The sequence below is a fragment of the Notolepis coatsorum genome (assembly GCF_963971535.1).
Source record: "Notolepis coatsorum genome assembly, chromosome: 5".
Lineage (NCBI taxonomy): Eukaryota > Metazoa > Chordata > Actinopteri > Aulopiformes > Paralepididae > Notolepis > Notolepis coatsorum.
In genome coordinates, this window is record NC_140169.1 from 30109462 (window position 1) to 30121478 (window position 12017).

Sequence of the window (12017 nt, forward strand, 5' to 3'; positions counted from 1 at the left end):
TTTACCAACGGTAGACTCGGTTTCAGATCGCTAATAAAAAAATAATCACGAGAATTCTCGTGTTGGGCATTCAGGGGGCGGGCTGATAACCCGAGATATCTCGTGATGGGCATTCAAAGTGTTAAGAAGATATTTTATTTTTAGAGCATTAACTCTTTGGAATAACCTGCCTCAAAACCTCTGCTGCCTTTACAGTAGATTCACTTTAAAAAATAATCTTAAATAGTTTTTAACAGTGTAAAGTATTTTTGTTTTACACTGTTGTAATGTAATTTTAGATATCTTAATTGTTAGTTTCATTATGCATTGTGTGTGCTGACTTTTAATAATTTTGTTTTTGCAATAATTGTTTTTGTGTGTGTGTGGACCCCAGGAAGACTAGCTGGTTGCTATGGCACCAGCTAATGGGGATCCTTAATAAAATAAAATCGGCGACCATCTGTTGTGTGATAGTAAAGGGTTAACCTTTTGTCGTTTGGCAGTGAAAGGGTTAACAGACAGAATGACATACTGGCAAGATGGCAACAGAGAAACCACCCAACAACAAGAAAACCGTATGAGACAGAAGACAGTGGGACTGAGCTGTGTGTGTTTGGCACGCCAGTGGAACTAAATGATCGTATATGGAAGGATGACACACGAAGCCAGGCCATGACTACGGTGAAAGACACACAGCTCAGTCCCACGTGGCACGTTCAAATACAACACAGAGCCAGTGTTCTCTCCAGTTGAAAATATTTCAACTTGAGTGAGAAATTCACCGGGCGACATGGAGCAAATACAGGTATATCTTAACAACGAATATGAAATAGACTGCTATGAATGCTCTGTATAGATATTGAATAGGATACATTTAGAAAGGGTCTAATTTTTGTGAATGTCAACAATGCCACTGTTGAGACTAAACACACTTAACCTCTTAACACTTTAAGGACCAGCCACGAGTTTATACATGTTACGGTGCCATGTAACTCGTGGCAAGTTGTTATTGTTTTATTCCATATTAATAACCGTATTAACGCCCCCGATCGACTCTGGGGACCTACCCGCATATTTATTTCGGCAACATGCAATACCGGCCAGATCCTCTTAGGGGCGCCATCGCTCCACTGCAGTATCATTGAGGCCGATTGGGGAAAAAATTATTTTTACTGTCTGTGGGCGTTTCATTTGAGCTTGGATCCCAAACGAACATCATCCATCTTTGATCACGTTTGGAAGCGCAGATTTCAGCCTGGAATAATGCGATTTATGATCAGCCAATGGACATATCGATCTACCAGATGCCGATGTATTATGACGAAATGCTGCCGGCGATCACATGGGCTGACGGTAGGATACTATTCACCCAAATTACAGCCGGATTGGAGCTTGTTTTAAAACGCAACGTGATCGATCAGTGAAAATGGCTACTTGAACACACACTGTATTGCTAATCAATAATAGTAATCGGCGTCCCCCGCCGCCCCCATTTCATCCAGATGCTCTGTAATATTCCGGATGCTACGCAGTTTGTTTTATTTCATTCGTATATATACAACAGAAATGGCGTTTGATATAACGTGACTAGCCTTTAGCCTATTATCTAGCTCCCCAGAAAAAAGACGAGGCGAAAACTGCGATAAACCTTATATTCACAGCGCTATAAAATGACAACCGATGGATTTTTATTTTCTTTAAGCCATTATGAAGGCACGGTTTATGCACTCAAGTGACAATGAGAATGGACAGATAGCAATACTATAAAGTATATATATATAGCTGTTAGAAAGTACATCGGTTTGTTGACGAAGCTCGGTCCTCTGGAGTCCAGAGTCTGGACTATAAATCGCCGCGGGACTTTGGTCGCCAAAGTGTTAACTTAAGCCCGATCGACCCGGTACCGGTAAGAGATTTATTTCATGTCATAAATACGGTAGATCAATACAGTCTGTATTAAGTAACGTTGCGTTTCTTTTTCAAATGTAGCCCAGAGTAAAGACCCCAACCCTATCAAAACTGCATTCAAAGTGTATATTTTCAGCACTACGTTTGTTTACAAATGACTAAGTGTTATTAGCGAAATATGTAGTTATACAAATCTAAAACGGAAAACGGACCATTTAGACGCGAGAAGAAGCACTCTTCTCTAATCGTTGTAGTCCTAAGAAAGAGGAGACGTATGGTCAATGTTAGCATGGTGTTATTCACAGTCAAAGATGAAAACTATAATAATTATAATTTATATTCTCCTGACCTTTGTTAACCAGAGGTAACCCTTTCACTGCGACAATACAGAATGTTAACCCTTTTACTGCCACACGACAAAGCGTTAACCCTTTCACAACCACACTACAGAATGTTAACCCTTTCACTACCACACTACAGGCGGTTAACCGTCTGTAGTGTGGTAGTGAAAGGTTAACCTTCTGTAGTGTGGTAGTGAAAGGGTTAAAGGGATACGTCGCATTTTGTTACATAAAGTGGTATGAGATGCCTGCCAGTAGTGTAATGGATGCTTAGCCGTTAGCTGACTCGCTGAGTCCCGCAGTGGAAGCTGTGGCGGTTTTCCAAGAAAGTCAGGCGGCACATGGGGCGGGGGTCCAGTAACAAAAAGTTATTTTTATCCACACCACAACATGCAAAGACACTTTTTAACCATCCACAAGATAATTCAACAGTCCTTTTGCATTTCCCATGCTTGATATCTCCTCTTAGATCCATATCTTGGAACTATTTTTGTTCATTTAATTTGATATGTGTGTTGATTTAAAATAATAAGTGCAGATCAACTCAAGAAAAGACGTTTTGTGTGTCATTTGTTAAAGATGCTATAGATAACATTCAGCCTCTAGATGTCACATTAGACCTGCTCTCTTCATATCGGCCGCCCTGCTCTCTTCATATCATAATTATCGATACATATCTATATTTTTTATTATTATTATTTTGAATATATATATTTATTTAAATGTTTTATTATTATTATTATTTAAACAAACTAATTTATGTTTATTTTGCAGCAATTCTTTGTCGTTGCCGCCATCTTTAGTGTTACAGATTTCCCCAGTATAAAGTATTAAAAAAAAAAAAAACACATTCAAAGAAATCTGTAAGTGACACCAGCTGAGGCAAAACGAAAAGACTGAGATGATTGGTTCATTCATTTGATCTCGCTCAGAGAGACGGCACGTCCTCGCTCTAGCACGCTCTAGCACCAACCTCAACCGCTATTTATGAGAGGGCTAACTTGTTGCAAAATAATAATGATAATAATAATAATAGCCTCATTAAAATACTATTGTTGCTTCGGTGTTTTCAGCGTTTTATGTGCATTTTGAAATGTTTGTTGAAATAAGTAGATTTTTTGTTTTTGTTTATTTATTAAGTTAATATAAAACCATATAGTCACATTTTAGAATACAATAGAATAGAATTTTAGAATACAACTAGAAACACTGTCCTGGCCTGCTTCTAAGTTCAGTGGCCTGACAAAAATAAATAAATATTTGATATATATATATATATTTTTTTTTAATCATCTCACGGCCCTCTTGTGGCTGCTCGCGGCCCACCTTTGGGTCGCGACCCCGACTTTGGGAACCACTGCAATACAGTACGGCTCAGCAACACAGTCTTAATCAGCTGATCTTAGGTGGCTGGTAAATCGGATAGGGATTTGTGTAAGTGCCTATGGTGCTGCCAACACAAATGAGGAAGGAACTGTATGTGTGTGTGTGTGTGTGCCCATTTGTGTGGGGTTTGATGTGTGTGGGCATGCGTGGGTAGCTGTTGTGTGTGTGTCTTTTTTCTATAACTCTGTTCATGTCTATGGTGTCTGTGTTTGAATGATCTTCTCTATCATGGATTTGATCAATTCCTTCCACTGCTTGAATGACAATCTAGATGGATATGCAAAACGACAGCTCCATGGAGCTCTTATAACAGTCTACAGCTCCATGAAGCTCTTATAATACAGCTCCATGGAGCTCTTATAACAGTCTACAGCTCCATGAAGCTCTTATAACAGCCCACAGCTCCATGGAGCTCTTATAATACAGCTCCATGGAGCTCTTATAATAGCCTACAGCTCCATGGAGCTCTTATAACAGCCTACAGCTCCATGGAGCTCTTATAACAGCCTACGGCTCCATGGAGCTCTTATAACAGCCTACAGCTCCATGAAGCTCTTATAACAGCCCACAGCTCCATGGAGCTCTTATAATACAGCTCCATGGAGCTCTTATAACAGCCTACAGCTCCATGGAGCTCTTATAACAGCCTACAGCTCCATGGAGCTCTTATAACAGCCTACAGCTCCATGAAGCTCTTATAACAGCCTACAGCTCCATGGAGCTCTTATAACAGCCTACAGCTCCATGAAGCTCTTATAATACAGCTCCATGAAGCTCTTATAACAGCCTACAGCTCCATGGAGCTCTTATAACAGCCTACAGCTCCATGGAGCTCTTATAACAGCCTACAGCTCCATGAAGTTCTTATAACAGCCTACAGCTCCATGAAGCTCTTATAATACAGCTCCATGAAGCTCTTATAACAGCCTACAGCTCCATGGAGCTCTTATAACAGCCTACGGCTCCATGGAGCTCTTATAACAGCCTACAGCTCCATGAAGCTCTTATAACAGCCCACAGCTCCATGGAGCTCTTATAATACAGCTCCATGGAGCTCTTATAACAGCCTACAGCTCCATGGAGCTCTTATAACAGCCTACAGCTCCATGGAGCTCTTATAACAGCCTACAGCTCCATGAAGCTCTTATAACAGCCTACAGCTCCATGGAGCTCTTATAACAGCCTACAGCTCCATGAAGCTCTTATAATACAGCTCCATGAAGCTCTTATAACAGCCTACAGCTCCATGGAGCTCTTATAACAGCCTACAGCTCCATGGAGCTCTTATAACAGCCTACAGCTCCATGAAGCTCTTATAATACAGCTCCATGAAGCTCTTATAACAGCCTACAGCTCCATGAAGCTCTTATAACAGCCTACAGCTCCATGAAGCTCTTATAACAGCCTACAGCTCCATGGAGCTCTTATAACAGCCAACAGCTCCATGAAGCTCTTATAATACAGCTCCATGAAGCTCTTATAACAGCCTACAGCTCCATGAAGCTCTTATAACAGCCTACAGCTCCATGGAGCTCTTATAACAGCCTACAGCTCCATGGAGCTCTTATAACAGCCTACAGCTCCATGAAGCTCTTATAACAGCCTACAGCTCCATGGAGCTCTTATAACAGCCTACAGCTCCATGAAGCTCTTATAATACAGCTCCATGAAGCTCTTATAACAGCCTACAGCTCCATGAAGCTCTTATAACAGTCTACAGCTCCATGAAGCTCTTATAACAGCCTACAGCTCCATGAAGCTCTTATAACAGCCTACAGCTCCATGAAGCTCTTATAACAGGCTACAGTTCCATGAAGCTCTTATAACAGTCTACAGTTCCATGAAGCTCTTATAACAGCCTACAGCTCCATGAAGCTCTTATAACAGCCTACAGCTCCATGCAGCTCTTATAACAGCCTACAGTTCCATGGAGCTCTTATAACAGCCTACAGCTCCATGGAGCTCTTATAACAGCCTACAGCTCCATGAAGCTCTTATAACAGCCTACAACTCCATGAAGCTCTTATAACAGCCTACAGCTCCATGGAGCTTTTATCTCTACAATGTGTTTGTTTGGACTTTTAGGGAAATGTGTGTGTGATGATGTGGTTCCTCTGTCTGGATCAGAATGACCTGGATGCTTATCTGCAGTGTGTCTCGCCTTCATGACAGGGCTCAAATTAATAGCCCTGGGGTTCGGCTATATACTGTATATATATTTATAATTTGCCCTATCCATCAGTCAAACCCTAATAACAATTACTTATAATAAGAGTGGCGGCTACGTGGCGTAGTGGGCAAGGCGCTCGCCACGAAATGCTGGAGACGCTGGGCTCGTCAGTTCGAGCCCAGCGCTCCACATTTGCTTTCAGTTTAGCTGGTCGTCCGTACTAATACACATTGGCCGTATTAGGGGGTGGGAAACTGATGGGTGGGGATCGGGCGTTGTGGACAGCGACTCCTACAGGTCGGTTGGTGCGCCTGCGCAGTAGAATCAGGAAGTGTCGGGGGCAGCGTGAGCCTCCCACGCGTTACTCCTCGCCACTGAGAGATCGAGAAGAAACAGCGTCCGTGACAGGGGAGGGTTGAATTGGATGATACGAAATTGGGATGGGAGAAAATGGGAGAAAAAGTGGATACAAAAAATTAAAAATTAATTATAATAATAAGTTATATATTTCATATTATATAAAATATCTATATATGTATATATATATATATATATATATATATATAACATTGTATATTGGGGCGACAGGAGGTAGAACGGTCGCCTGGTAATCAGAAGATTCCTGTTTAGATTCCGGCTCCTTCCGGTAGTGCGTCGAAGTGTCCTTGAGCAAGACAACCCCTAACTGCTCCCGATGAGCAGGTTGGCTCCTTGCATGGTTGCCTCTGCCGTTGGTGTGTGAGTGAATGGGTGAATGTGAGGCATAAATTGTAAAGCGCTTTGGATTGACCATTTATACAACCATTTACCATATATACAAGATATAATGTATTATTATAATTAAGTGTTGTAATTATGGTTTGACTGATAGATGGGGCCGATATTGGCCTTTCAAAATGTGATACATTTAGGGTTTAGTCGATTTAATTGCTTGGTTTGACCAAGACTTTGTCAATTTCTATGTTTTGTTAGTTTCTTTTTTATACTGAATTGAGTTATCCTGAAAAAAATTATAACCACATCTCTGGTAAGTATGAGATTTGAAATTAAACATTTTACAGATCTGTTTATGAAATAAACTAATCCATTAGTTGAATAAGAATAATTGTATCCCCAGTGTGGTTTTTGTCCTCCTGGAACAACATGCTAATCACAGAGTTGATTGGTCTGGCTCCTTCTAGCTCAGTCTAATTCCTTTCAAAATTACATGAACATCAGTTTCATCAAATTAAAGTCACAATATCCATATTTCATATTTCTATCTATCTCTGCCTCTCTCTCTCTCTCTTGTCTCAGGGGACCAGAGGACACATGTTTTGAGGGTGGCGTGTTCCCTGCCATCCTGAGCTTCCCCTCTGACTACCCTCTGAGCCCCCCCAAGATGAGGTTCACCTGTGACATGTTCCACCCTAACAGTAAGTATGCACCACAAACAGGCACACACACACACACACACACACACGCACACTTACACACACACACACACACACACACACACACACACACACACACACACAAAGGGCAAATCTGTGACTGTGAAGTAATTTCAACTAGAAAAACATGGCAGTTTTTCACCCACTCCCAAAGCCGCCTCCTCCTGGGTTTGAACAGCACTAATATGAGACTAAGGGATGAATGAGAGACAAGCTGATATGATGGTAGGGAGAGAGGGAGAGAGCCCACATCAAGACTCAGCTTAATGGGCATTGACACACATTAAAGCACCTACAGAGAGAGAGGGCTGAGTGCATTCCTTCCTCTTCATCTCCTCCATCCTCCTTTCATCCACCCCACATCCCTCCCCACCCCCCCTCACCTGTTCCATTTCCACCTCTCCTTCATCCTATTGATGGTGGAACTGGATCCCTGCTGCAGGTGCAGGACTAGAGACACACCGGAGATCACACATCACACCACAGAAGAAGTCAGTTCAAACACATCACACATGTTAAGGAACACCACAGAAGAAGTCAGTTCAAACACATCACACATGTTAAAACCACTTATGGATACCCCCATTTTGCATTAAACGCCTGATTATTGCATACCCAAAGTAATTTGCGATTTATTATACTTTATACTTATAGCACATGCATGAGTCTGGTCTCTTTTGAAAGGTAACATTCTTACACAACAAAGTTTCTTACACAATAAAGAAAATGTTTCTTTACTTGTTGCCAGATGCCTGTTTTTGGGTTCCAGCTGAGAGGTGGGAGCTGGAAAACATAACGGTTCCATAGCCTGACGTCTTATAGTCATACAGGTCCAAAGTTGATAAAAATCCCACGGAAAATGTGTTTTACAGATGCTTTTGTAATCCTTGTATTGGTAATAATTCGTCCAAAATGTTGGACCGCACATTGATTTATAATAATACTAATAATAATTAATTGCATTTATATAGCACTTTTCTAGACACTCAAAGCGCTTTACAATGTAGGGTGGAAATTGCCTCCTTCACCACCACTGGTAGCACCCAACCTGGGGCTATGCAAGCTCAATGGCTACCATACACTGGCACCCGGCACACATCACACTACACAATGACTGAATGGCTCAGGAGACAGGGATTGATATCAGTCAATTAACACATTCAGTGCCACACCCCTTTGACCATATATGGGCTAGAGTGCCAATAAGGAAGTCAATGGGAGGTCGGGGAAATTTGCGAACGCTTAAACTATATTTTAAATTATGGCTATGGGTCTAAAACACCCCTCACTTATCAATGACTTGCTTGCAGTCAACATGTGCGAAACGGATTGTTTTTACATTGGTACATTTCCGTTTTATACCATTTTGAATATGAGTATAGTTTTGGAGAATTCTAGTAATTCCAGAGAAATTTCACGATAATAGCTCTTTAGTGGAACACACGAAACACGTTGTCATTTTTCGGCTGATTTATGAATAGTTTTCAAATAAATGCTAGATTATCGATAGTATATGTGTACTTATGCACGCTAGAGAAGCGGGCTGAAAAATCTATTATCCATGACCTGGTCAGCTCTAACGTCATACACACACATACACAGACACGCTGCGATGGCTGAGAAAAAAACATCTGATTAAACCAATACTGGTAAAATAGAGTCCTTACCTCACATCAGATGTTCTGCAAAAAGATTAATCCAATTCCTGATCGCCATTCCAAATATTGATCGCGTTTATTGATCCAACGTTATATATCCAAAACACATAATCCACGCTGCTCAGTGTCCCCAGTGAATGTGGTATATGAGACTGCTTGCCAGAGAAGGGAAAACCCCGGACCGGACTTTTTTTCTGATGCACATGCCCACCCAATCCAATCCAATGATGTGCAATACCATCCGGGAGACGATAGGCGGCGGTATTTGCCCTTTTTGAGCTCAGACCCATTCACAATGATAACGTCAGGCTGGATGGATGAAAAATGAATGGATATCGCTAATAAAAGAAATAACGATTAAAAGCCGAGTTTTCTCTGGCCTTGGCACTCAACGCGTGGCGAGTTAAGATGACTAATCTCGTCGTTGGTAATTAATGTGTTAAGGGGAAGGGATGATTGGGTGGCCTTGATGTCAGAGACCTGATTGGGAATTTGGCCAGGAACATCGGGGAACCCCCTACTCTTTACGATAGGCGTCCTGGGTTCTTTAACGACCGAATTCAGTCAGGACCTCGGTTTAGCGTCTCATCCGAAGGACGGCACTTGCAGCTTTACGGCGTCCCTACCGTAATAGGGGCATTGTTACTGACAAGTCCAGAGGACAGATTGCCCCCTGCTGGACACACAAATCAAATCGAATCAAATTTATTTGTAAGGCCCGACAACACACGTTAATGTCCCCATGGGCTGTACACGTCTTCTTTAAACAAGTCAAGAAGAAACATAACAATAAGTCAAGAACAGAACAAGAACACCATAAGGTCCAACAAATTTAAAATAAATGCAAATAAATTAAAGAATGCAAGCACTCCCAGACATACCCCACACGAAGGTAAGGAAAAACTCACTAAAACCTAACAATATGGAAAAATGCTCCACAGGCAGTGTGGAGGAGAGAAACCTTAGAAGGGCCATTCAAGGGGGGATCTCCCTTCTTAGATGTCGGTGATAGTAGTGTTGCAGACTAACAGTTGGTAAGCATGCACTCAAGTGTGTAGTGAAACACAGATGAGTGCATGCAATAGCAACTGAACATTTTGGGGGCGGCGCAGAGAGGGTCGCAACCTCCCCGACATCATCGCGGGACGTCCAGCACTCCGGTCACCACTACGAGACCGCCGGAGACAGGGAGACAGGAGGGCACGCAGAGAGGGTCTCATCCTCCCGGCCTTCATCACGGGATGTCCGACACTCCGGTCAGCACTCCAGGACAGCAACTCACAGGGAGACGGGACAGGCGTTAGACAGCTCGCGTGATTGTAGTGGGCGGACATAGCAATAGATACAAGTGGTAAGCATATATGTGAATAGAGTAGATATATGAAGTAAGCATATTATGTGACACACATAATACACCACTTTCACACACATCACACAGGTTAAGGAACACCACAGAAGAAGTCAGTTCACACACATGTTAACGAACACCACAGAAGAAGTCAGTTCAAACACATACATGTAAAGAAACACCACAGAAGAAGTCAGTTCAAACACATCACACATGTTAAGGAACACCACAGAATAAGTCAGTTCAAACACATCACACATGTTAAGGAACACCATACAATAAGTCAGTTCAAACACATCACACATGTTAACACATTCGGGACGGGCCACGTATATATCCGTGTTTTTCGATTCCAACCGTTGTGGACAGAAGCACGGATATATCCGTGGGAAGTTGTTATTGCTTTTATTCCATTTTAATAACTTATTCAAGGTCGCCGAGCGGCACTGCAGATTTACCCTATTCTTTGAATTCGAGAAGGTGCAATACCGGCCAGATCCTCTTAGGGGCGCTATCGCGATAATGCAGTGTGCACTGTGGCTGAAGAAAGCAATCTTTTTTTTGACTTTTTTTTTTGAGTTTCCAATAGCTGGATCTGCAGCCTGTACCTTGGATTACGTTTTGCATCGCAGATTTCACCATGCAATAAGGGGATTTATCATCAGCCAATGGACATTTCGATCTACCAGATGGCGATCGATAACGGGGAAATGCTCGGGGGGGGGATCAGCCCGGACCACGGTAAGATCTTTTTCACGTAAAGTACAGCCCACTCTGGCATTATTATGATACTCAACCAGGCGTTCGGCCTATGAGGCTAATGAGGCTAACGCGGTTATTGGTAATCGATAATCAGAAACAACGTCCCCCGCCCCCCCCCCCCCCCCCCCTTTCATGCATACATGCTTTGGGATCGCGCTGATCATATGCAGTTTGAGTTATTTCTGTAGCATCTGTAAAACGGAAATGCCATTGGATATAACGTTAGCAGCTATTAGCCCTATATATCTAGCCTTCCAGAAAATATACTAGACCAAATCCCGTATAACGCTTATATTCACGGCGCTATAAAATGAGAACCTATTGATGATTTTTTTTTTTTTAAGCCATTTTGAAGGGACGGTTTATGGACTCAATTGACAATGAGAATGGACAGATAGCAATATAGATTTAGCTCTACAAACAGCCCCACGTCTGTTTACATTCCCCGGTTTTCTTGAGATTAATTAGACTCATCCCAGTGGCCGCGAAAGTGTTATGGAACACCATACAATAAGTCAGTTCAAACACATCACACATGTTAACACTTTGAGTGCCAACGACGCTATATGTCGTTAGTTCATGCCGACCGTTGAGTGCCAGCAACGACAAATAGCGTTTTTTGTCTTTTTTTATTAGCGATTTGAATTCATATTTCATCAATCTAGTCTCACGTTAATGCTGCAAACTCTCTCTGAGCTCCATTGGGAAAATACCACCCCCTATCGTCTCTCCCTGTTGTACTGCACCCCATTGGATTAGACTGAATGAAAGACATGGGGGGGGGGGGGTGGGCGAATCCAGTTTCCTCATTTTACTTCTCCGGCAAGCCATCCGAAGAGATCCAAGTCATTGCCGAGCCGCAAAACAGCGTGGAATACATATTTCCAGTACCCAGCGCTGAATCAATAAACGTGATCGATATTTGGAATGGCGATCAGGAATTGGAATAATCTTTTTGGAGAACATCTGATCTGAGGTAAGGAATCTATTTTACCAGTCTTAGGTGTGTGTGTGTGTGTGTGCGCGCTGATC

At 42.2% G+C, this 12017-nt stretch overlaps 1 protein-coding gene across 1 annotated transcript in view; it reads left to right on the forward strand.

Annotated features, from left to right (window-relative positions):
* The window catches only part of ube2g2 (ubiquitin-conjugating enzyme E2G 2), a 78035-nt gene that overhangs the window by 40211 nt on the left and 25807 nt on the right, over positions 1–12017 (forward strand). Inside the window, exon 4 of the mRNA XM_084314687.1 lies at positions 7081–7199. Coding sequence (XP_084170813.1) covers positions 7081–7199 — 119 coding nt within the window. The remainder of the gene's footprint in view (positions 1–7080; positions 7200–12017) is intronic.